The sequence below is a fragment of the Leucoraja erinacea genome, chromosome 8, assembly GCF_028641065.1.
Source record: "Leucoraja erinacea ecotype New England chromosome 8, Leri_hhj_1, whole genome shotgun sequence".
In the NCBI taxonomy this organism is placed as follows: Eukaryota; Metazoa; Chordata; class Chondrichthyes; order Rajiformes; family Rajidae; genus Leucoraja; species Leucoraja erinaceus.
The window spans coordinates 29,011,967-29,039,362 of NC_073384.1; the positions used below are offsets into that span (position 1 = coordinate 29,011,967).

At 42.4% G+C, this 27,396-nt stretch overlaps 1 protein-coding gene across 4 annotated transcripts in view; it reads left to right on the plus strand.

Annotated features, from left to right (window-relative positions):
* The window catches only part of LOC129699479 (RAC-gamma serine/threonine-protein kinase), a 356,110-nt gene that overhangs the window by 282,754 nt on the left and 45,960 nt on the right, over window positions 1-27,396 (plus strand). For all 4 annotated transcript variants that reach the window (XM_055639303.1, XM_055639304.1, XM_055639302.1 and 1 more), the window contains 2 exons: window positions 13,803-13,925; window positions 16,197-16,325. In XM_055639303.1, the coding sequence (XP_055495278.1) occupies window positions 13,803-13,925; window positions 16,197-16,325 (252 nt within the window). The remainder of the gene's footprint in view (window positions 1-13,802; window positions 13,926-16,196; window positions 16,326-27,396) is intronic.

The window sequence follows — 27,396 nt, forward strand, 5'->3', positions numbered from 1 at the left end:
TTGTGTGGGAAAATGACCACCACCCTCCAGCCAGTGGAGACCACGGGACAGCCCCCTTTCGGTTAGTTTGGATGTCCCACCCTTTTGGTTAGTTGGCGTTTCGGCTTCGTACGCTTTCGGTTATTTGGCGTTTCGGCTTCGTATGCTTTCGGTTATTTGGCGTTTCGGCCTCATTTCCATTCGGTTATTTGGCTTCCACTTCTTTGCTTCAGCTTCTCGTCCGTCGGCACCATGTCTGGGTACCACTTTCTACAGTGCATCTGCAGAGGTTCAAGAGAATCCTTGTGGACATGTCGAATCTTCTCAGACTCCTAAGAAAGTACATATGCTGATGTGTTTTCTTGATCATTGCATCAGTGTGAAAGAACTAGATTAGATTACTGGGTGATAGGGATGCATGGGAACTTGAAGCTTTAGACTATTTTTTATAGCAGCTCAAGCAAAAACCAAAATGCTGGAGGAACTCAGCAGGCCAGCCAGCATCTTTGGGTGAGGGGGAAGGGGTTGTGGGGGGGGGGAACGTCAGATGTATTTTTGGTTCAGAACCCTTCTTAAGACTGATGGAATCATTGGTGGATTTATGTTTGCCTGTTCAAAATGGCTATATAAGACTTTGAGCTAATCTGGCAGAAATGCACTTTTACCAGAGATCACCCCAGATTTTGGCGTGTTGCCCGTAATCGTATTCAGGCCATGTCACAATCATCTGACATACACTTGATTGAGCCTTAGGTTTATTCTACCAGCAAGCTCGTAAGCTACCAGAAGATTGGAGGATAGATAAAGAACAACAGCAGGGATAAGCCAAGTCAGTAATGGAACACAGTGGCGCTGTGTTAGAGTCATAGAGTGATACAGTGTAGAGACAGGCCTGTTTAGTCAACTTTAATAATATTAGTACAGGTGCACAACCTTTTATCCGGTGTTCTGGAAACCGAAAACCTCCGAAAACCGGCCATTTTTTCCAGGATGTCATCGGCACACCAAAGCTCGCGTTTGGCGCCAAACTTGACCCGAAACGACCCACGGTCAACCCAGGTCTGTACTACTGTAGCGGCTGCCTCCTCCCTGGAGACTGGGGAGACACTTAAACATCTGTAAATCATTGCTTAAATGTTAGTCAGTTAGTTTGGAGAGCTTTTATGTGAAGGGGGGGTGAAGGGGTAAACATTAATTCTTAATGGTCGGAAGAGACGGGGATAATTTACCGTTTAAGCTAGCGCTAGCCACGGCGCCGGTTGTAGCTCCGACCCCGGCAACACCCCTGGCTGCGAGGCGCTCCAAATCCACCGCCGCCCGCGGGCCGGGACGCCCCCCACCCCAAAATGGGGAGTCGGCGGCGTCGCAGCGCTGGGATACCAGCGGGGAGTGGTGCCTTACCGGGTAGTAAGTCCGCAGCGCTAGGGATACCAGCGGGGAGCGGGCAATGATTACAGTGTGGGTAAGCTCCAGGGCGCGGAGGCCGCCTTCTCCCAACATTCGCGGAGCTGGGGGCGCCGGAGCTAGATTTGGAGCGCCTCGCAGCCAGGGTAGAGTTGCCGGGGTCGGAGCTCCAACCGGCACCGCCCGCGGCCGGACGGAGCCCCCAGCTCCGCGATGTTGGGAGTCGCCGACCAGGTAGGGGACTAAGAATTAAAGTTTCCCCCTTCACCCACCCACCCCACCACATAAAATCCCTCCAAACTAACTGACTAACATTTATGCAATGATTTACAATGATTTCCCGGTCTCCGGGGAGGAGGCAGCCGCTCCAGACTTTTCAAGCCGCCCGCGCTACACCTAATCTACGCTAAAAATCTTCCATCTGCCCTCGTTTCGGAAATGTAAATCCGAAATCCGACAAGGTCCATAGACCTCCAAATGGCCAACATGTCCTAACCCCCACAACATCAAAACTAAAATGTCATAGAGTCTTGTCAGTGTGGATTTCTTAGCTAATGTTCCATCTGCCCTGTTTGATAGACCTCCCCTCCCATCATTTCTTAAATATAGTCCCTCCTCAACTGGCAGCTTGTTCCATACACCCGCCACCCTTTGTTTGAAAAAGTTACCCCTCAGATTTCTATTAAATCTTTTCCCCTTCATCTTAAACTTATGTCCTCTGGTCCTGGATTCACCTACTCTGGCAAGAGACTCTGTGCATCTACCTGATCTATTCCTCTCATGATTTTATACACTTCCTCTCATCATTTTATAGAGTTGCTGCCTTGCAGCACCAGAGACTCGGGTTCGATCCTGAATACGGGTGCCGTCTGTACAGAGTTTGTACGTTCTCCCTGTAACAGCGTGGGTTTTCTCCAGGTGCTCTGGTTTTATCCCACACCCCAAAGACACACAGGTTTGTAGGTTAATTGGCCTCTGTAAATTGTAAAAATTTGCCCTTGTCTGTTGGATAGTGTTAGTTAAGGGGGTGATTCCTGGTCGGCGCGGACTCGGTGGGCCGAAGGGCCTGTTTCCTTGCTGTATCTCTAAAATATAAAGTGCAGGACAGTGAGCTTTGCATTAGTGGCAGCAAAATTGTTGCAGAAAATTGTTGGGATAGGATTTATGTACATTTGGGAAGGCAGGAATGGTCAGCAGGCTTTGTGTGGGGGAAAATCCTATCTCTTAACATTAATTTTTCTTTTTTCCCCCAAGGCATAGTTAAACTGTTGAAGATAGGTCAGTAGATGTTATCTACATAGATGTTAGTAAGGCATTTGATCAAGTCCTGCATAGTAGGCTGGATCAAGATACATGAATCCAAGTCGAGCTGGCTAATCAGATCCAAAATTATCGTGGTGATTGACAGTAAAGGGTAGTGGTGAAAGGAAGCTTCAGTGATTGGAAGTTTGTGACTAGTAATGCACCACAGAGATAGTGCTGGAACCCTTGTTGTTTGTGATATACTTCAGATGTTGGATGTGAATTACCAGATTTGATTAGTAAGTTTGCTGATCAGATGTAAATTGGTGCTGTTGTAGACAGCAATGAAGGTTGTCACAGCAGGATACAGATGAGATGGAAAATTGGGCAGATCGTTGGCAGAAGGAAATTAATCCCAAGAAATGCAAGATGGTGCATTTCAGGAAGTCAAATAGGGATAGGACATATATAGTAAATTATGGGGCCCTATGGAATGTTGAGGTACAGTCGGACCTTAGGGTTCAGTTCCATTGTTCGCTGAAAATGACATATAGTTAGATTGGGTAAAAGACAAACTGCTGGATGAACTCAGCAGGCCAGGCAGCATTTATGGAGGGAAATGGATATTCAACATTTCAGGTCAAGGCCCTTCATCTGAACTGGAGTATCTGTCAATGTTAACTCTCTATTCCCTTCTCTCATAGAAACATAGAAACATAGAAAACAGGTGCAGGAGGAGGCTATTCGGCCCTTCGAGCCAGCACCGCCATTGATTGTGATCATGGCTGATCGTCCCCTATCAATAACCCGGGCCTGCCTTCTCCCCATATCCCTTGACTCCACTAGGTCCTAAAGCTCTAACTCTTAAATCCATCCAGTGATTTGGCCTCCACTGCCCTCTGTGGCAGGGAATTCCATAAATTCACAACTCTCTGGGTGAAAACAGTTTTTCTCACCTCAGTCTTAAATGACCTCCCCTTTATTCTAAGACTGTGGCCCCTGGTTCTGGACTCGCCCAACATTGGGAACATTTTTCCTGCATCCAGCTTGTCCAGTTCTTTTATAATTTTATATGTTTCTATTAGATATCCCCTTATCCTTCTAAAGTCCAGTGAATATAAGCGTAGTCTTTTCAATTTTTCCTCATATGACAGTCCCGCCATCCCAGGGATCAATCTCGTGAACCTACGCTGCACTGCCTCAATCACAAGGATATCCTTCCTCAAATTAGGTGACCAAAACTGTACACAATACTCCAGATGTGGTCTCACCAGAGCCCTATACAACTGCAGAAGAACCTCTTTATTCCTATACTGAAATCCTCTTGTTATGAAGGCCAACATTTCATTAGCTTTCTTCACTTATGTGAATTTATTTTTGGAGATCCAGCTGACTATTCAATATTACACTTTGAATTTCTCAATTTTTTTTCAATTTGCTCATTTAATCAGGATTCCATTATTTACTCTACCTCTAATGTTAACATGGTTGGCTTATAATTCCTAAACATTCTGTCTAGATTTAAAAAGAACGATATTATGGTAGAATTTTAAAAAACAATATTTTGCACTGCATCTGTTTCTAATGGATTATTTTAAATGCAAGGATCCAATCCATTACAATAGGTTTCATCAGCTTTAGGTTTGGTTAGTATATATCCTCTGTCTATTTTAAATGCACTTCTCACATTGCTTGTCCCTTCATCCAATGTTATATCCATCTGTAAATGAAAATAAAACTGCAGATGCTGGAAATCTGAAACAAGCCGGGAAATAAGGCAGCATAGTGGTGCAATGATAGAGCTGCTGCCTCACTGTTCCAGAGACTCGGGTTTGATCCTGACCTCGGGTGCTGCCTGTGTGAAGTTTGTACGTTATCCCTGTGACCATGTGGGTTTTCTCTGAGTTCTCTGGTTTCCTCCCACATTCCAAAGACACACAGGTTTATAGGTTAATTGGCTTCTGTAAATTGTCCCAAGTGTGCAGGGAGGTGATGTGAAAGTGGGAGATCAATAGACAATAGGTGCAGGAGTAGGCCATTCAGCCCTTCGAGCCAGCACCATCATTCACTGTGATCATGGCTGATCATCCATAATCAGTACTAGTGTGATCAAGTGATTGATGGTTGGCATGGACTCGGTGGGCCAAAGGGCCTATTTCCACGCTGTATCTCTAAACTAAAATAGAATGCTAGAAGCACCCAGCAGGCCAGATAGCAAAAAATGTATTAATACATTCTTAGACTCTTAGTTGGAGGGAAAAATATTAGATCTATGTTGCAGCTAAGATGGAAGAAGGAGAGCAGTAGGGGATAAGACAAAGATAATATTTGTGGAAGGTTGGGACCTGGATAGCTGTGGGGAAGAGTTATTAATGAAATAATTTAAGGGTGACAAAGAACTTACCAGGCAATGTAAACAGCAGCTCATAGACAACGAGCTCAGAGTGGGAAAAATGTAAGCTAGCATCACAGACCTGTTTTTAAAAAAAGACACAAAATGCTAGAGTAACTCAGTATGTCAAGCAGCATCACAGAAGAACATGGATAGGAGATGTTTCGGGTCAGGGCTCTTTTTTAGACTGATTGTAGGGTGGGGGGGGGGGGGGGAGATAGAAAGTTGGAGGAGAAAAAGGGCAGGGCAAAGCATGGCAGGTAATAGGTGAACACAGGTGAGGAGGGTATTTTAATAGGCAGATGGTTAGACAAAGGAAAAAACAAGGTGTGAGACAAAAGGATTGAAGTGTTGCAAATTGTGAAGCTGGAGGTAGGAATGTAGGTGGGAGCAGAGAAATATGTGCAACTCCATACAAAAGAAGAGACAAAGTGCTGGAGTGACTCAGTGGATCAGACACCAACTCAGGAGAACATCCTGGAAGATCTTGCTGTAATTTTTGATAAGCATCTTCGCTAGCTACAATACCATCTACTTTAGTGTCATCTGCAAACTTACTAATTATGCTTTGTACCTTATCATCCAAATTGTTGAGAGAAACCTCAAACAGCAATGGGACCAGCACCGATCCCTGAGGTCCCCAGTTTGAAAAACAACCTTCCACCATCACCCTGAGCTTCCTTCCATGAAGCCAATTTTCTATCTATTTGGCTAGCTCCCTGCAGCTAACCTTCCAGAGCAGCTTACCATGCGGAACTTTATCAAGTGCCTTGCTACAATCCATACTGACAAAGTCTACGGCTCTGCCTTCATCAACCTTTTTAGTTCCACCTTTAAAGAACTCGATCTGATTTGTGATATCTCCCAAGTAGAAAACCTTGCTGACTATCCCTGATCGACTCCTGTCTATCCAAATATATATATATATATATAAATAATCCCTCAGAATACTCTCCAGTAACTTGCCTACCACAAATTTTAGGCTCATTGGTCTACAGTTCCCAGGCTTTTCCTTGCAGCTCTTCTTAAATGGAGGCATCGTTATTGTTCCAAAGTTTCAAAGATGTGCAGGTTTGTAGGTTAATTGGCTTCTGTAAATTATCCCTTGTATCTAGAATACAGTGCCCTCCATAATGTTTGGGACAAAGACCCATCATTTATTTATTTGTCTCTGTTCTCCACAATTTGAGATTTCTAAGAGAGAAAAATCACATGCGGTTAAAGTGCACATTGTCAGATTTTATTAAAGGCCATTTTTATACATTTTGGTTTCACCATGTAGAAATTACAGCTGTGTTTATACATAGTCCCCCCATTTCAGGGCACCATAATGTTTGGGACACATGGCTTCACAGGCATTTGTAATTGCTCAGGTGTGTTTAATTGCCTCCTTAATGCAGGTATAAGAGAGCTCTCAGCACCTAGTCTTTCCTCCAGTCTTTCCATCAACTTTGGAAACGTTTATTGCTGTTTATTAACATGAGGACCAAAGTTCTGCCAATGAAATTCAAATAAGTCACTATGAGAAACACGAATAAAACTGTTAAGAGACATCAGCCAAACCTTAGGCTTACCAAAATCAACTGTTTGGAACATCATGAAGAAGAAAGAGAGCACTGGTGAGCTTACTAATCACAAAGGGACTGGCAGGCCTAGGAAGACTTCCACAGCTGATCACAGAAGAATTCTCTCTATAATAAAGAAAAATCCCCAAACACCTTTCCGGCAGATCAGAAACACTCTTACGGTGTGGATTCGTCAATGACCACTGTCCGCAGAAGACTTCATGAACAGAAATACAGAGGCTACACTGCAAACCATTGGTTAGCCACAAAAATATGATGGCCGGGTTAAAGTTTGCCAAGAAGTACTTTAAAGAGCAACCACAGTTCTGGAAAAAAGGTCTTGTGGACAGATGAGATGCAGATTAACTTATATTTGAGTGATGGCAAGAGCAAAGTATGGAGGAGAGAAAGAATTGCCCAAGATCCAAAACATACCATCTCATCTGTGAAACACAGTGATGGGGGTGTTATGGCCTGGGCATGTATGGCTGCTGAAGGTACTGGCTCATTTATCTTCATTGATGATACAACTGCTGATGGTAATGGCATCATGAATTCTGATGTGTATAGACACATTCTATTTGCTCAAGTGCAAACAAATGCTTCTAAACTCATTGGCCAGTGATTCATTCTACAGCAAGACAATGATCCCAAACATACTGCTAAAGCAACAAAGGTGTTTTCAAAGCTAAAAAATGATCAATTCTTGTGTGGCCAAGTCAATCACCCAATTCAGCACAGTGTTTCCACTTTGAAGGAAATTACCCGAAATTCTGGAAATTCTGGTTGTCTTCGGGTAATTTTAGGGACATGGAATAATTTCGGGAAATTTCCACATCCGGCCCGCGAAGGAGTGTAAAGGTAATACACACGGCACTGCCGGCTTGGCGATCAACAGAGCGCTGTCAGTTTAACACGTGGGAATTTAAACAAAGAGCTGTCGGCTGCAGCACCATAGGTTCTAAATACAGCGGGCTGCAGTGTTATGGGCTTTAAACATAGTGCTATGACCACAGGGTGAGAGGGAGAAGGAGAGCGAGAGAGGGAGGGAGGGAATAAGTGAGGGAGGGAAGGAATAAGAGAGGGAGGGAAGGAATAAGAGAGGGAGGGAGGGAATAAGTGAGGGAGGGAGGGAGAGGGAGGGAGGGAGAAAGAGGGAGGAGGGAAGGTGGAGAAATATAAATTGGGAGCGAGAAATGAAGGGATTGGAGTGAAAAAAGGGGAGAGAGGGGGAGAGAGGGAGGGAGAGTGAAGTGGGAAAGAGGGAGAGGGAGCAAGGCAGAGAAGGAAGGAGGGACAAAAAGAGGGAGGGAGGGAAAGGGGGAGGGAGGGAGAGAGAGAGGGAGATGGAAAGGGGAGGGTGGGAGAGAGAGAGAGGGAAGGAGGGAGGGAGAGTGGGAGGGAACGAGAGCAGAGACTGAGACACATGAGAGCAGGTTGAAAAAACAAAGACCAGAAAGCTGTTGGAGGCATCGAAAGCTGCCTTGCATAACACTGAATAACAGAAGCAGGCAGATAAGGTGTAGTTACATAGATCTACTAGACTAAGTGGGACCCGTTGGGTCCCAGCATCACACGGGAGGCTGGTCCCCCAATGCAATATTCCACCTCTCCAATAATTCCAAGACTGGTGGCCAGTGGGGGGATGGGGGGGCTTTCTGGAGTGCTAGTATGGGTGTTGTGTGCTGAAGGGAATCATTTCCAGAGGGCTAATATGGACATTGGGGGCCGAATGGATTCTTGGACTGACGGCTCAGTCACTCAAGCCTGTTGTGCTGGTAGCTCACTCACGGCTGGTGGGCTGGCAGTTGACTCACGGCTATTCCTTGATATTCCATTTCAAGCAGGGTACAAGGCCACTAAAGAGAGCGAATCATGACCTCTCCCTCCTCCATCTTGCAGAGACTGAGCTGTGCTCACACTTCTGGGTTTTATAGTCCCTCCCCCTCCCACCAGAGGGGCGTGGCCGTCATGGCATGATTGACACGAGAGAGAAATCTCAACATTTTTTAAACACTAATAACTCTTTTATTTTTCATCCATGGGAAAAATCCTCGGCACCTGATGAGCGGAGGGGGACTAAGTAAGATGGCCAAAAATCACAGCCATACGTGGTAGTGTTTTTTCTAATATCAATATAAAGCGCAAACAGGAATTGGTCAAGATAATTATATAGAAGGCAAGGCAACTTTAATTAGGCAAGGCAACTTTAATTAGGCAACGCAGCTTTAGCATTTCCAAACCAAAGGCAACACAGCTTTAGCATTTTCCAAACCAAAGGCAACACACATTTAGCATTTCCAAAGCAAAGGCAACACAGAGTTGAATAGGTACTTCGGATCTGTCTTCACTAAGGAAGACACAAACAATCTCCCAGATGTACTGGAGGTCAGAGGATCTAAGGGGGTAGAGGAACTGAAAGAAATTTTCTTTAGGCGAGAAATAGTATTGGGTAGGCTAATGGGACTGAAGGATGAAAAACCCCCTGGACCTGATGGTCTGCATCCCAGGGTCCTCAGGGAGGTGGCTCTAGAAACAGTGGACGCATGGTGATCATTTTCCAATGTTCAATAGATTCAGGATCAGTTCATGTGGATTGGAGGATAGCTAATGTTATCCCACTGTTCAAGAAAGGAGCGAGAGAGAAAACGGGGAATTACAGAGCAGTTAGCCTGACTTCGGAGGTGGGAAAGATGCTGGAGTCAATTATTAAAGAGGTAATAATGGGGCATTTGGATAGCAGTAAAATTATTAGTCCAAGTCAACATGGATTTATGAAAGGGAAATCATGCTTGACTAATCTTCTGGAATTTTTTGAGGATGTGACAGGTAAAACGGATGAAGGGGTGCCAGTGGATGTAGTGTATGTAGACTTTCAGAAAGCCTTTGATTAGGTCCCTTATAGTCTTATACAGTCCCTTATATAGGACCCCTAAGTAAACAGGTCCTTTTCAGAATGGCATGCAGTGACTAGTGGGGTACCGCAAGGGCTCAGTGCTGGGACCCCAGCTATTTACAATATATATTAATGATTTGGGCGAGGGAATTGAATGCAACATCTCCAAGTTTGCGGATGACATGAAGCTGGGGGGCAGTGTTAGCTGTGAGGAGGATGCTAGGAGGCTGCAAGGTGACTTAGATAGGCTGGGTGAGTGGGCAAATGAATGGCAGATACAGTATAATGTGGATAAATGTGAGGTTATCCACTTTGGTGGCAAAAACAGGAAAGTAGACTATTATCTAAATGGTGGCCGATTAGGAAAAGGGGAGATGCAACGAGACCTGGGTGTCATGGTACACCAATCATTGAAAGTAGGCATGCATGTGCAGCAGGCAGTGAAAAAAGCGAATGGTATGTTAGCATTCACAGCAAAAGGATTTGAGTATAGGAGCAGGGAGGTTCTACTGCAGTTGTACAGAGTCTTGGTGAGACCACACCTGGAGTATTGCGTACAGTTTTGGTCTCCTAAATCTCAGGAAAGACATTCTTGCCATAGAGGGAGTACAGAGAAGGTTCACCCGACTGATTCCTGGGATGTCAGGACTTTCATATGAAGAAAGACTGGATAGACTCGGCTTGTACTTGCTAGAATTTAGAAGATTGAGGGGGGATCTTATAGAAATTTACAAAATTCTTAAGTGGTTGGACAGGCTAGATGCAGGAAGATTGCTCCCGATGTTGGGGAAGTCCAGAACCATGGGTCACAGTTTAAGGATAAGGCGGAAATCATTTAGGACCGAGATGAGAATATTTTTTTTTCACACAGAGAGTGGTGAATCTCTGGAATTCTCTGCCACAGAAGGTAGTTGAGGCCAGTTCATTGGCTATATTTAAGAGGGAGTTAGATGTGGCCCTTGTGGCTAAAGGGATCAGGGGGTATGGAGAGAAGGCAGGTACAGGATACTGAGTTGGATGATCAGCCATGATCATATTGAATGGCGCTGCAGGCTCGAAGGGCCGAATAGCTTACTCCTGCATCTATTTTCTATGTTTCTCTGTCCCGCACGGGAGACTGGTGACTAAAATTAGAGCACATGGTATTGGGGGTAGGTTGTTGACATGGGTAGAAAATTGGTTGGCAGACCGGAAGCAAAGAGTAGGAGTGAACGGGTCCTTTTCAGAATGGCAGGCAGTGGTGAGTGGAGTGCCGCAAGGCTCAGTGTTGGGGCCGCAACTATTTACCATATATATTAATGATTTGTAAGAGGGAATTAGGAGCAACACTAGCAATTTTGCGGATGACACAAAGCTGGGTGGCAGTGTGAACTGTGAAGAGGATGTTAGGAGGTTGCAGGGTGACCTGGACAGGTTGAGTGAGTGGGCAGATGCATGGCAGATGCAGTATATTATAGATAAATGTGAGGTTATCCACTTTGGCGGCAAAAACAAGGGGGTAGATTATTATCTCAATGGGGTTAGGTTAGGTAAGGGGAGGTACAGCGAGACCTGGGTGTCGTTGTACACCGGTCACTGAAAGTTGGCATGCAGGTACAGCAGGCAGTGAAGAAAGCTAATGGAATGTTGGCCTTCATAACAAGAGGATTTCAGGATAGGAGTAAAGAGGTTCTTCTGCAGGTGTATAAGGCTCTGTTGAGACCACATCTGGAGTATTGTGTACAGTTTTGGTCTCCTAATTTGAGGAAGGACATCCTTGTGATTGAAGCAGTGCAGCGTAGGTTCACGAGATTGATCCCTGGGATGGCGGGACTGTCATACAAGGAAAGATTGAAAAGACTCGGCTTGTATTCACTGGAGTTTAGAAGGATGAGGGGCGATCTTATAGAAACATATAAAATTATAAAAGGACTGGACAAGCTAGATGCAGGAAAAATGTTCCCAATGTTGGGTGAGTCCAGAATCAGGGGCCGCAGTCTTAGAATAAAGGGGAGGTCATTTAAGACTGAGGTGAGAAAAAAACGTTTTCACCCAGAGATTTGGGAATTTATGGAATTCCCCGCCACAGAGGGCAGTGGAGGCCAAGTCACTGGATGGATTTAAGAGAGAGTTAGATAGAGCTCTAGGGGCTAGTGGAGTCAAGGGGTATGGGGAGAAGGCAGGCACGGGTTATTCATAGGGGATGATCAGCCATGATCACAAAGAATGGTGGTGCTGGCTTGAAGGGCCAAATGGCCTCCTCCTGCACCTATTTTCTATGTTTCTATCTATGGGAAAAATCCTCTTGTCCTGCGCAGCGGAGGGCGACTGAGTAAGATGGCCAAAAATAGCAGCGTTTGTTCTAAAATGAATATATAGAACAACAGGAAGTGGTCAAGATCAGACTTTCAGTAATATAGATTTTGCTTTGTTCTTCTTTATGTTGTGAATGTGTGCCCGCAAAAAAAAAACCCAACAACAAATAGCATGCAGGAAGCATTTTTGAAAATTTCAGAAAGTACCGTAAAATCCCAGGAAATTTGTGATTCTATTCAAGGACATTTTTTTTGAGCTGTGGAAGCACAGATTGTATATGCCTTTTATATGCTGAAGAGAAAATTGAAGGGGACTAGCCCCAAACAAGCATAAGCTAAAGATGGCAGCAATATAGGCCTGGCAGAGCATCACCAGAGAAGATACCCAGCTGGTGATGTCCATGAATTGCAGACTTCAAGCAGTCATTGCATGCAAAGGATATGCAACTAAATACTAAACATGACTACTTCCATGTACATAACATTGCTGTGTCCCAAACCTTATGGTGCTCTGAAATGGGGAGACTATGTATAAACTCTGCTGTAATTTCTACATGGTGAAACCAAAATGTACTCAAATGGTCTTTATTAAAATCTGACAATGTGCACTATAACCTGTCCCACTTGTGCGTCATTTGCGCGTCATTTACGCGTCACGACGTTCACATCGTGACGTGCACTTGGCATGCATGGTGCGTGGTGACTTAGGCAGTGATGCGCGCGGCGCCCCAGGATTTTGGGATTCACAAAATCTTCGCGTGCCACCTGCGGGACGGGCAAATGACGCTCAAGTGGGACAGGCCCTTTACTGTTGTTTTTTTGTAATTGTTTGGCTGATATGCCAAACATGCAAATATGCCTACCATTGCCTACCATTAATAATTACTATATTTAACAATGTACCAATAAAGATTAAATGTAATTTAACAAAATTACCAGATTGGTGAAAAGTTACATACCAATAAGATGTTGAAATAACGCGGAGTCAAATAAGTCAACTTTATCTAATAAGTACACTACAATTGATATTGAAATAGGCTGAATAAAATTATTGTTTTCATATATTGCTGCAGAAAAAATTAATGGTAATATTTGTCATATTCTAATATTTTTTTAAAATCATCAATATTTAAATTCATTTGCAAGTTGTAAGTTTGTACATTATAATATTCTAAAGGATTAGCATTTTGATATAGCTATAAGAATTTAACATAATTTGAATCTCAGCACATCAGGGATTAATAATTGTTTTTTCACTTGACAAAAAAACAGTCTTTTCCCATCACCTTTCTGCTTGTTCAGCTTCTTAAATAAAGTGGTCACAATTTTAAAATAACTTCAGATTCTTTTTAATTAAAAAAAATGTATGAAATATTAAAATAGTTAAAGTGTCATCCATTTTGATGCATTTACTTCAACTATTCAGAAAATTGCATAGTGCAGCATTTCTCTTTTGCAAACGTTCAAAAAATCTTGTTAATAAATCTCAAGAAAGATTTGGTTGACTCAGTGGACCCTTTAGTTCCAATATATGAAATGTGGTAGTTACAGCAGTAGTTTATTTAAAATGACTAATCCCTATTTGACACATTCAGGTTTTATGCAAATTTTAATGGCAGGTCAATTAATACGGGACTGTTTGAAGGTAACAGTGGTAATTTGTATGAATGCCTATGACAGTGTGAACATACAGGTATTTGACAATGCAGCTCAACATCTGACAATATGAAAAGGATAATTAGATCACTCTGCTGCACTTTTTTTCAGGAGTAAGTAGGAGGTTAAATAGGCAATGTGCAGAATGTCTTGAACAAGATTGGTATATTGATTAAAAAGCTGATTTAGCAGCTCACATTTCCCCTTGGAAACTTTGAAAGATAAGCCAGCTGCTGTCTAGGAGCCATCAGCATCTACCAAGGGTGCACTATCTATCATCACAATATGGTGATGAGAGGTGTTTTATGTTTGTGTTAATTTTCCACACTAAATCAGTAATTATTACAATACTGTCCCCGCTGTTTACCTTGCAGCTGTTTTTCCATTTGTCGAGAGAAAGAGTGTTCTCAGAGGACCGCACACGATTCTATGGTGCAGAAATTGTCTCAGCTCTAGATTATTTGCATTCCGAGAAGATTGTGTACCGAGATCTCAAGGTAACAATGTAATCAGAATTTCTACTTTTTTCTCTTTTTTTCAACACTAGGAACACATTTGAAATTATTCATAACCTACTTGCAACAGCTGAACCTGCTGTTTCCACCATTGATTATAGTAATGCGCTTCACTCAATTACTTTAGAATCTCTTCGAACTTTTAATACCTATAAACCTTTATCCCTGCGTTTTAATATTTAATTCCCCTAATTTTATTTTGTTTCTTATAATTCACCTTAACGATGGTAATAGACATTGGCTATCTTCCATTATCCTAAAAACTTCATAAAATACCAAAAGAACACGGTGATCAAAAGTTATTGTTACCTTTCATCTTCTGTTTTTAACTTCTGAAGTTGTCTAGCCGATCACATTAATTCCTCAGACGATAATTTAAAGTGACAAAGCTTAAATGCAAGCTTGAATGCAGGTACACCAAACAATTAAGATTGTGTTATAACTTTATATTGTAATCCATACTATAGTAATTTCTTCATTTGAATAAAATATTTAATATTGTGACAGATGCAGTTCAACTAATACAACTTGAATGTTTATTGTGCTTATTTAATGTGCTGAAAACGTCCCAAAAGCACTGCAAAATTATGACATTGAGTGCTTAGCTCTGGAAAATATTAATGTTGGTGAAAATTCTAGTTAATACTGTTTCATGTTAGTTACTGTAGGAGTAATCAACTGAAGAGATGGAGGGTCTTAGCGAAGGATGTATAGCACATGGTTGTGGGGTACAGGAAATACAACAGAGGTTAATAAACCGTGACCAGCAATGTAAAATTGTTTGTGATAAGAAGTGTTCCAAATCATTTCTAAATATATCCTGTTATTGTTACTGTTTGTAATGCTTCAATTAAAATTTAAAGGAAATGAAATAATTATGAAGACAGAGTAAAATGCAGACTCTCAGGCAAGGATAAGCACTTGATTTCAAAACGATGATTGTTCAAATGATCCAGAAATGTGTTAAATAGTTATGTAGCTCCAAATCTTTACAGTTCATGTGTAGCTCCCATTGGCTGGAGAAGAAACTGTGTCAGACTAGTTTGCAATGTTTATGAGAAAAGGAATGGTGCTGTTTTAGAAATAAAATTGGTGTATAGCAAGCAGAAAAGAGATTTAGCAAATTTAAGATAAATCTTTCCAAATAATCAAAAAGCAGGAATGAGTACTTATTTTTATTTGTTCTATCATATTAGAAGAAATGCTGTTTTATGGCAGACAATGTATTTTCTAATTGTGTGGGTTGAATACATTTTAATGGTTGTCAGGAAAAAAAATCCTAACCATCATTCATTATATGTGACATCATTTTAATTTGTAAATTGTGTTGAAAAATGTGTTTCAAAAATTGATTTTATGACTTCAGTCTGAACTGTTACATAATTTGCTTTCAGAAAGAAATGTGTATCAAATGGATGAATTATTTTCTATAAGCACTTCACTAAAAAATAAAGTCCTTGCCCATTCTGAAAATAATATAGTTTTTCTATAGACTGATGGAATTGCCACGGACAAGGTTGCCGTTTAACCCATTGTTGTAATTGCCATGGGAGACCATTGATGAAAATTTATCAAATAAAATATGCCCTTCTGTTTGCTAAAATATAATTTGCTATTGGGCATAAGGGGAAGACAATGACACCACCACAATTAGTTTTGTATCAGAGTGCTTTTTGTTCAAAGTAGCACAAAGAAAATATTTTGCCTGCTGCAATAGGAGTTCTCATGACTCCTTTATTATCCTGATTCAGTGATATCATTGACAGAGAATAACCCTGTGTGGGGGGCATAACTTCTGCTGTATATAATGTCAAGAGGCCAGATTTGAGCTTGTACAACTTGTGTTCCTTTCCATGAGGTTATTTTTGGTGGGATAGGGTTGATTGCAACAGGCTAGTTTTAAGCTATAGGTGCTGATTGTGGATGATCAGCCATGATCACAGTGAATGGCGGTGCAGACTCGCAGGGCCGAATGGCCTACTCCTGCACCTATTGTCTTTTGTATATTTTCTATGACCTGCGGTTTAAAATGGAATTTTACTCCTGTGATCACAATGGAAATGTAGAGAATGGGACTCCAGTAAGATAAGTGATTAAAAAAAAATCAAGATTGTCTGTATTTATTATTCTGTTTAATAAAATGGGTATTTTAAATGAAATTAACTCATAATTGATCCATCATTGATCTCCTTCCCTTGTGTTCAATGTAATAGGTTTCTGCATAACATTGTACAAATTGATTTTTTTTTGTAGTTGGAAAATTTGATGTTAGACAAGGATGGGCACATTAAAATCACAGATTTTGGACTTTGCAAAGAAGGAATTACAGATGCTGCTACCATGAAAACATTTTGTGGTACTCCAGAATACTTGGCACCAGAGGTAGGGTGATTATAATTAAAGTGACCAAATCTTCCTATTCTGAGTTATTTCCTTCTACATTGCATTTTCATTTAAAACGCTGAAGGAATATTACTGTAGTTTTAAGAGTACATTTTAAAAGTATAACAACTTAATGAAAGTGATTACTTTGATATCATTTTTGTCAACCATATATTGCATGATGAGAAATCTTATTGTGTTTTGTAATAACAACATATGATATTATCATGAGGAAAATTGTCCAAAGTCCTTTATAACAATGTAGTTACAGAAACTCTAAGCAGGATGCAGAATTACTGAAAACAATTTGTTCTATTAATTTGGCAGCAGAAAAAGAAATTCTTGATAAACCCCGAATGACCCTTTAGGAATTAAATTAATAATTCAGCTGCTTCTGACATCTTGTTCTTTAAAATGTTTTATCAAATCATCTCCAATTAACTTTCAAGAACATTAAATAATAGTTGGTCCAGCATTTAGTATTGTTTACTTTAACACTTGAGTAGAGGGTTAAAATGGCACTAATTTTTTTGAGTTTGTTTTTTAAAAACTTTTTGAATCTAAAGTGTTTTCTTCTGGGAATGTGGGGCGACGATTTTGCCAATTTCTGTCTCTTATATCTTTTTTTTTAAAATGTGCGTAGATTTGATTCGATTTACTCAATATTTCCAATAAGTTGTAAAATCCAAAACTGCTGTTGTTGCATTTTTGATTTTATTATAGTTTTTTGTGTTCAGATTTAATGTGTTAAATTGTTGTTGGGAAAATTAAAAGATTAAAATATATAATTTATGGTAATTGTACTATTGCCAAACAGAAATAAGATGCAGGTTCTAAAGTTCCCAAACACAAGACAGACATAAGTATTGATGGAAGTAAGGGGCTTCTTGGAAGACTAGTTGATTCAATTTTTCCATATTTATTAATGGTGAGTGCAAATTACATTGGTAGAAGATTGGAACTAAGATGCTCTGATAGTCAGTAAATGATGCATATCTATTGTATGACCAAAACAAAAGAAAATGAGAAACCTATTGTGTCAAATAGCATGAAGTCTGGCCCCCTAGGCCACTGTATTTATGTCTGCTGTCACATACCTAAATATTGTCTTGAATAGGGACATGTCTGGTTGTTGAGGGAAGGTGCTTAATGGGGACAAAGCAGATGACAATGTCATTGGGTAGGAGCTAAGGAGGGTAGATTAGGACCTGTTGTTTATTGGGTAAATCCACAGAGGACATGTGGGAGTTGTTTAAGAGCTAGTTGATCAAAGTGCGGGATGAGCATGTTCCAGTAAGGAAGATGGATAAGGATGGCAAGGTAGGGGAACCGTGGAAGACCAAGGAGGTTGTAACCTTGGTTAGGAAGAAAAAGAAAGCGCAAATCAGGTTTAGGAAGATGGCATCAGACGGGACTTAAAAATAATATAAAGCAAGTAGGAAATAACTTAGGTGGGCTATTCGAAGGGCCAGAAGGGTCCATGAAATATTGTATCATTGGCGAGTCGGATTAAGAAAAATACCAAAACGTTTCATACTTACGATAAAAATAATAGTGACCATGGAGAAAGTAGGACTGCTTTAAGGTAAAGGAGGGAATTGGTGCTTGATTTTGGAGGATGTCGGTGAGATATTGAACGAGTACTTCGCATCTATATTCACCGAGGAGAAGGACATCAGTTCAGTTCAGAGATACAGCACGAAAGCAGGCCCTTCGGCCTACTGAGCCCGCGCCGACCAGCGATCACCTCGTACACTAGCACTATCCTACACACAAGGGACAATTTACAAGTTTTACCAAAGCCCAAACCTACAAACCTGTACATCTTTGGATTGTGGGAGGAAACCGGAGCACCCGGAGAAAATCCATGTGGTCACAGGGAGACGTACAGACAGCACCCGAGGTCAGGATCAAACCAGGTCTCTGGCGCTGTAAGGCAGCAACTCGACTGCTGCCCTACCCTACCACCCTAACTTGGATGACAGCAAGGTCAGTGTGGAGAATACAAATATGTTGAGGCAGTTTGAGATTGAGAAGGAGGTGGTACTGAGGCTCTTGAGGAACATTAAGGTGGATAAGTCCCCAGGGGCTGATGGGATCTATCCCAGGTAATTCAAGGAGGCAAGAGAGGAGATTGCGGGGGGCCTTGACGAGGATCTTTCTTTTTTCTCTAGGCACAGGTGGAGGTCTGGAGAGTGGCCAATGTTGTTTCTTTTATTTAAGAAAGTAAGTAGAGAGAATCCAAGCAACTATAGGTCGGTGAGCCTCGGGTCAGTGGCAGGGAAACTATTGGAGAGAATTCTATGAAGATAGTAGGTGCAAGTAGTGTAGAGAAAGCAGGGGCTCTGTAGAAGGACTTGGACAGGTTGGAAGAGTGGGCAGAGAAGTGGCAGATGAAAGGCAGCGAGTAAATTGTGCAGTAAATTGATAGTAGGAATAAAGGCATGAGAAGGCCTACCTGGAGGAGGTGGCTGGCCTGGCACTCTGGTGTCAGGATAACAGCCTCCTCTTGAATGTCACAAAAACTAAGGAGCTGATTGTGGACTTTAGAAGGGCACAACTTCCAAGGACGCACACGCCACTGGGGATTAATGGGACCCTGTGGATAGGGTGAGCAGCTTTAAATACCTGGGAGTCCACATCACAGAGGATCTGACATGGACAACACACACTGCCACACTGGTGAGAAAGGCAAGATAGCACCTTTACCACCTCAGGCAGCTGAGGAAATTCAGAGTCTCCCTGAGGATCCTTCAATCCTTTTACTGTGGTGCTGTAGAAAGCATCCTGACCAGAAACATCTCTATCTGGTTTGGCAACAGCTCCGCCCAGGGCAGGAAGGCTCTGCAGAGAGTAGTGCATTCGGCAGAACGCACCACGGGAACTACACTTCCCACCCTGCAGGACCTATACAACAGGAGGTGTAGATCCAGATCCTGTAGGATCATGAAGGACCCCTACCACCCCAGCAACGGACTGTTCCAGCTGCTGCGGTCAGTCAAGCTCCCCCACTGTCTTGCAGCCAAAAACAGAGAGGCTGAGATGGAGTTTCTTCCCACTGCAAACTGATCTCACCAGGGCGTAAATACTGTTGCGTCTTCTTTTTTTAATGTAAATACTGGTTCTGTTCTGTCGCAAGCATTGCCACTTTCATTTCACTGTACATCTTACATGTGTATGTGACAAATAAAGTTGAATTGACTTGGCATAGACTATTTTCTAAATGGGGTGAGACTACAGAAATCGGGGGTGCAAAGGGACTAGAGGAGTACTGGTGCAGGATTCCCAAAAAGTTAATTTGCTAGTCGAATCAGTGGTAAGGAAGGCAAACAAAATGCTAGCATTTATTTTGAGAGGACAAGACTACAAAAACAGGGATGTAATGCTGAGGCGCTATAAGGTGCTGGTCAGACCGCATTTGGAGTATTGTGAGCAATTTTGGGCCCCATATATGAGGAAGGATCTGCTGGCCGTGGAGAGGGTCCAGAGGAGGTTTACGAGAATGATCCCAGGAATTAATGGGTTAACATATGATGAACGTTTGACTGCACTGGGCCTGTACTCCCTGGAGTTTAGAAGGATGAGGGTGGACCTCATTGAAACTTACCAAATAGTGAAAGGCCTGAATAGAGTAAATATGAAGAGGGTGTTTCCACCAGTGGGATTGACTAGGACGCGAGATCATGGTTTCAGAATTAAAGGACCTTCCTTTAGGAAGGAGATGAGGAGGAATTTTGTTAGGGAATGGTGAATCTGCGGAATTCATTGCCACAGTTGTGGCCAAGTCAATGGATATTTTTAAGGCAGAGATAGATAGATAGATTCTTGATTATTATGTGTGCCAGGGGTTATGCAGTGATGGCAGGAGAATGGGGTTAAGAGGGAAAGGTAGATCAGCAAGATTTGAATGGCGGAGTGGTCTTGATGGGCCGAATGGCCTAAATCTGGTCCATTTACATGAACATAAATATCAAAGATCCACAACTCCCAGGCCACACTTTCATCTTGCTGCTGCCATCAAAACAGTACAAAGGCCTGACAACCACGTCCAGGTTCAAGAACAACTACCATCAGTCTCCTAAACTACACTGTCCAACTCAACCTCAACAACAACCTTCAACAAATTTTGTTTTGGTTGCACTGCCTACCGGTTTTGCAATATTATGACCTCGTTACCTAGTATGACTGATTATTAATTTATTGTACTATTGATTATTGTATATTTATTTGTTGTGTTATTACATTAATGGGACTGTAAAACTGTATCAAACAAGTATTTCAATGTTCCATTCCTGGTAGGTATAATAATTATACGCTTGACTTTCTTGACTCTTGAGCTGCTATTGACAGTTATTTTGCTCAGGTCTGTTAGTTTTGTGACAGTCCTATTAAATATCAATGGTAAATGAATATGCTATGTGGAATGCAGCAGACATATCATTGGCCTGTTGTCAGGGGTTCACAAATAATAATTGGTGACGAATATAATTTAAAGGATTTGCAACATTGTTTTTTACAATGTAAACAGGGCTGAACAATTTTATATTCTAGATCCAAGCCACTTAAATACAACAAAAACTGCAGTTTGATAATGCAAGGTAGAAAATTTATTTTGTGTTTCTTCCTTCACCCCCAAAAAATACTTCGCAAGTGAAAATAATTTTTAGAAGCCTAACACTCAGTAGTGCCAATAAATAACTTCAGTGCTGGGTGATATTTGTATCATGTGTTCTTGTAACAAAAAAAAATGGATTCTAAATAATGGCAGATGGTAACAGATGGCAGAGGTAGTACAGGTACTTGTGAAATCCAGTCAAAAATGCTTTGTAGAACAGTTGTAAAAGAGTAAAAATTCTCTTGTTGCAAGCAAATATTCTTTTTTGATTGAGACATTTTTTAAGTGTGTTACCCATGGGTCTTTGTATAGAATGCTCAGATGATGAGCCAACCAATGAAATACTACTTTCATTATTTCCAACAATTTCCCGTGAATGAGATTAAAATATTAAGAGTTGGAGGAAATGTTAAAATTTATGTATCACACTCTTCCTTTGATTTATGTAAGTTAAAGTACAATCCATTCCTTTAAGTTTTCACAGGCCAGAAAAGAGATAGCAAAAAAAATTGTCTAAAGCATTAATGTAATGTGAGGGGTGTTGGCAAAACCACTATATGGCCATCTCTAATCACACTTGAAGCACTGGTAAAACACTGTCATATGCTGCAGTAATCCAAGATGTGATGAGATTTGCAAATTGTTGTTGAATACATATTTAGGACAGTGCCTATGAAGGAACAGCAATATACAGTATTTCCATATTGGAATGTATTACTTAAAAAAAAAAATTTAAAAAAATGGCGTGGCCCTGTCCAGTCGCCGTTATGGCAGCTCCACGAAAACTGTGTATTTTTAACTCTCATGTTCCTTTTTAACATTTCTAAGTTCTAACTCCCTAGTACTAACGAAATATGGCAGGGAAATCTTCTTAAATCTAAACTCTAGCACAAACGGAGACTTTTTAAACGCTGTACTTGCTGATCCAGCGTGGCCATCAGAGATCAATAGAGGCTGCTGCAACAACAATGGGAGCACGGCTACAAGGAAAACCCGGAGAAAATATCGAGGTAAGCGGTGGGGGGGGGGATTCAGAATAGGCTGAGAGCCCAAGCCTTTCGTCCTCCTCCGCCCAGCATTCTTCTGGCGAACGTCCAGTCCCTGGGAGACAAGCTGGATGACCTCAGGGCGAGGGTCAGATTCCAGCGGGACATAAGGGACTGCAACATCCTCTGGCTGACCGAAACATGGCTGACCTCACTGATTCCGGATCAGGTAATCTGCCCAACCGAATCCTTCAATGTCCATCGTGCTGACAGAACAGAAGCATCTGGGAAATCCAAGGGTGGAGGAGTCTTCTTCATGACCAATAACAACTGGTGTAACCCTGGATATATCAAGATGCTTTCCCGTTCCTGCTCGCCGGTTCTGGAGCACATGACGATCTCATGCCGCCCATTCTACCTTCCCCGGGAGTTCGGCTCAGTGATCGTCACAGCCGTCTACATTCCATCGCATGCGGACACCAACATGGCACTATCGGCCCTACACGATGTGCTATGTCGACATCAAAACAAGTACCCGGATGCGGCTATGGTGGTGGCTGGAGATTTTAATAAATCAAATCTCAGGAAGTTCTTGCCGAACTTCTACCAACATATCACGTGTGCCAGCAGGGGGGAAAGAACATTGGACCACTGCTATACGCCGTTCCGGAAGGGCTACAAGGCCGTTTCACTCCCACCCCTCGGAAAATCTGACCATGCTGCCATTTTCCGGCTGCCGGAGTATAAACAGAGGATAGTTGGGGAAGCGGCAGTGACGAGGGACGTAAAGCGGTGGTCCGACCAGTCGGAGGCCATGCTGCAAGATGCACTGAGCGATGTCGACTGGAATATGTTCCAAGCAAGTTCCAGTGACGTCAGTCAGTTCGCGGAAGCAGTCACGGACTTCATCGCAACAATAACCGACAACATCCTGGGTAGACAGTACTGAAGAAGTCTGAAGAAGGGTTTCGGCCCGAAACGTTGCCTATTTCCTTCGCTCCATAGATGCTGCTGCACCCGCTGAGTTTCTCCAGCTTTTCTGTGTAACCTCCTGGGTAGACAGGTCTGTTCGTGCTGCTTTGAATGCTCGCACCGCTGCCTACAACTCGGGCCTGGCATCCGGAAACATGGACGTCTACAAGGTAGAGTTCTACCGACTGCGAAGGGCGGTGAAGGACATAAAAAGGAGGTACAGGGACAAGATGGAGTCACAGATGGAGCAGCAGGACACCAGACGCCTGTGGCAGGGGCTACGGACTGTAACCAACTACCGGAGCACCTTACCCTCATCTGCAGGTGCCGGAACCTCCCTAGCTGATGACCTGAACTCCTTTTACGCTCGTTTTGAGTCGGGCAACACCACCAGGTCTGCCGACTAACGACAATACCGCCAGCGGGCTGGCTAACGAAGCTGAAGGGAGGAATGTGCACACATTCTCGTTGTCCGAGCACGATGTGAGGAGGGCTCCGACACGGGTGAACACGAGGAAAGCTGCAGGCCCCGATGGCATCTCGGGGCGAGTACTTAAGTCCTGTGCTACGCAGCTAGCTCCAGTGCTCACTACAATATTCAACCCCTCCCTGGACAAGCCCGTGGTCCCTGCCTGCTTCAAATAATCCATCATTGTACCGGTACCAAAAAATGCCTCCCCAGCCTGTCTGAATGACTACCGTCCGGTGGCCCTCACCTCGGGTCATGAAATGCTTTGAGAGGCTGGTGAAGAAACACATCTGCGCCTTCCTCCCTCGCAACATGGACCTGTTACAATTCGCATACCGTCTGAACAGATCCATGGACGATGCGGTCTCCCAGGTTTTGCACACCGCTCTCCCTCATCTTGACAGCCAGAAGGGGGGCTACGTGAGGATGCTGTTCATAGATTTCAGTTCAGCCTTCAACACGATAGTCCCCACCAGACTGGTCGAGAAGCTACTGGAATTAGGGCTCAACACCCCCTGTGTGCCTGGACCTGGACTTTCTCACTGCCAGGCCCCAGGTAGACAAGATATACCATATAACAATTACAGCACGGAAACAGGCCATCTCGACCCTTCTAGTCCGTGCCGAACACATAATAATTTATACCCCGCTAGACCATAACCCATATACCTGCGCTCAGACCATAACCCTCCATTCCCTTCCCATCCATATAACTATCCAATTTATTTTTAAATGATAAAAACGAACCTGCCTCCACCACCTTCACTGGAAGCTCATTCCACACAGCTACCACTCTCTGAGTAAAGAAGTTCCCCAACGATCATGTTACCCCTAAACTTCAGTCCCTTAATTCTCAAGCCATGTCCCCTTGTTTGGGAGGGAATACATCAAAGTCCCTCACCCTGAGCACAGGATCCCCCCAGGGTTGCGGCCTCGGCCGAACGCACTATGGGAACCTCACTCGCCCCTCTGCAGGAACTATACATAAGAAGGTGCAACTCCAGAGCCAATAAGATCATGGGAGACCCCTTCCACCCCTGCAATGGACTGTTCCAGCAGCTACGGTCAGGCAAACGCCTCCGTTGCCATGTTGTGAGAACGGAGAGGTTGAGAAGGAGTTTCTTCCCAGAGGCCATTCCCAGTAAACTCCTATCTCACCAGGGACTAACTTTACTGTACCATTTTACAGTTTTTTTTTTAAATATTGCTGTTTTTTTTCCCCTTTTTCCTTCCGCCCACAATATTTAATATGTAAAAGAATATGTGATTCTGTTTGTAGTTTATTTGTTTGTTTGTTTTTTGCACAAAGTCCACGAGCATTGCCACTTTTCATTTCACTGCACATGTGTATGTGACGAATAAACTTGACTTGACTTGACTTAAGTACTTGCAGGTTGTGACATTACCATACATTTGCTGTCCATACCCTCCTTGGTGATCAAGATGTTGGTGTATTAGATACTGTTGAAAAAATGTGTTTTCAAGTAGTCAAAGGACTAGATGGTACACATGAGAGCCACAGTGTGCTGGTGATGAAAGAAATGTACGGTGAAGGATCGGATGTCGATTTGTCCTACTGTTGAATTACTTGAATATTTTGGGGTGCACTCAGGTTTGCACATGAAGAGTATTCCATCCCATTCCAGACTTGTATATTGTCTAAGTTACAAATATCGGGAGTACAGAAATATGTTATTTGATGCAGAATTCCCAGCTTCTGATCTGCTCTTGTGGCCACAATACCTTTACAGTCAGTTAAATTACTGGTCAGTGGTTTAGTGTCATCTGCAAACTTACTAACCACACCTTGTACATTCTCATCCAAATCATTGATACAGTATAAACCACAAGGAGCAATGGGCCCAGCAACAATCCCTGAGACACACCACTCGTTACAAGCTTCCAGTCTGAAAAACAACCTTCCAACATCACCCTCTGCTTTCTTCCATGAAGCCAGTTATGTATCCAGTCAGCTAGCTTTCCCTAGATCCCATGTTATCTACCCTCCAGAACAGCTTACCATGCGATACCTTGTCAAAGGCCCAGCTGAAGTCCATATGGACAACATCTACGACCTTGCCATCATCAACCTTCTTGGCTACGTCTAAAAGCTCTTATCAAATTCATGAGGCACAATCTCCCACATATAAAATTATGCTTAGTGTCTCCCTAATCGGCCCCTGTCTATCCAAATACATACATTTCTTATCCCTCAGAATCCTCTCTAATAACTCACCCACCACAAATGTTAGGCACACTGGTCTATGGTTCAAGATTTTCCATTGCCATCCTTATTAAAAAATTGCTCCTGCAATTTCCTATTTCCTATTTAGCTTCCCACAGTGTCCATGGATATATGTAGCAATGTTACAAAATTTTGAGATTTAAAAAATCAAGTCTGCAATTTATCCCATCAGATAAAGCATAACAATAAGTTTAATTTGACACCAAATTCACTTTCATATCTCAAGTATTAAAAAAGTTATGACCATTTTCATACTCGGAAATTAGCATCTTGTTCCCTATTGATTTTCAATGGACATTACAAAAAAGCTGTGATCTTGGATAGTCAAACGCCCATTTCTTAAGGAAAGATTAACATTTTTAAATAGCCTAAGTGTCCAAAGATTATTCACAAATAATTCACAATATAACATGATTTTTATATCTAATTTACATTAATTTATAGGCCAAATGGAAGGAATTTAGTGTTCAATTGCTGTAAATAAATGCCCATTTAAATCGGCTTTCTAGTGGGTTCATGTGGAACACGCTGGTTTAGAACGTTGACATAGCGCTGGATTAGTGCCCTCAAATGCCGAGAAAAATACTGCGGGATATAAAAAGCCCAAAATGAACCACTCGCTATAGATAACTTGATATATAGGGTTATATATATGCCCCATTTAATGTAAAAATAAGGTACATACCTTTAATTGTTTGCTTTATAAAACCCTGGGGCTGCGAGAGGTTGCGGAATCAGAGAGTAATTTTAAAACTATTAGAACTATATTATCGAGGCCTATAAAACTAATAATACCTTTTGCGACCGGGTCTTGCAGCGATTTTTCGTTAATGATTTACTAGGCTGAACATGTGCGATTAGTACAGCCTAGTAAAAATCGCGTTTAAAACCCGCCCCCTCCAAACAGCGCCAAAATCGCCGACATGGCTGAGGGCAGATTCCTAATGACGATTCAGGTAGGTTTTGTAACATACCTAATATATGTGATCGGGCCCATGAGATTTTCATATGCCTTAGGATGTCCAACAGCTCCTCAACTGTAATACGGACTGTCCTCAAGACATCTCCATTATTTGAACCAAGTTCCCTAATCTTCATGTCTTTATCTGGTAAAAATGGAGGAAAAATACTCATGGTGGACCTTCCCCATTTTCTGCAGCTCCACATATAGATGATGACCTCTTTGGTAATCTGAGTGGCCCTATTCGCTCTCTAGTTACCCTATTACCCTTAATGTACTTCTACAATCTCTTTGGATTCGCCTTAATCGTATCTGCCAGAGCAATCTCGTGCCCCCTTTTTGCTTTCCTGATTTCCTTACACTTAATCCCAGCTGCCTATACCTGTCCCGTGCCTCTATTTTCCTGACCAGCACCTCAATTTCATTTGTCATCCGGGCTTCCTTACTCTCATTTGCCTTGCCTTTCACTCTAACAGGAACATGTATGCCTTGAACTCTCACCATCACACTTTTAAAAGCTTCTCTTTGCCCGCAAACAATCTACTCCAATGATCTTTAGCAAATTCCTATCTGAAACCCTCAGTGTTGCCCTTGCCCTAACTCAGAGCTTTAATTTGTGGACATGCCAGGTCCTTATCCATAACTATTTTAAAGCCAAAAGAACTGTGGTCACTGATTCTAAAAGTCTTGCCCACCTACACTTCAGTAATTTGCCCTTCACAATTTCCTAAGAGTAGGTAAAGCTTTATTCTCACCATTATAAGGCGCACAACATATTGGTTAAGGAAACTTTTGTCAGCATATTTGGCAAATTCCATCCCAT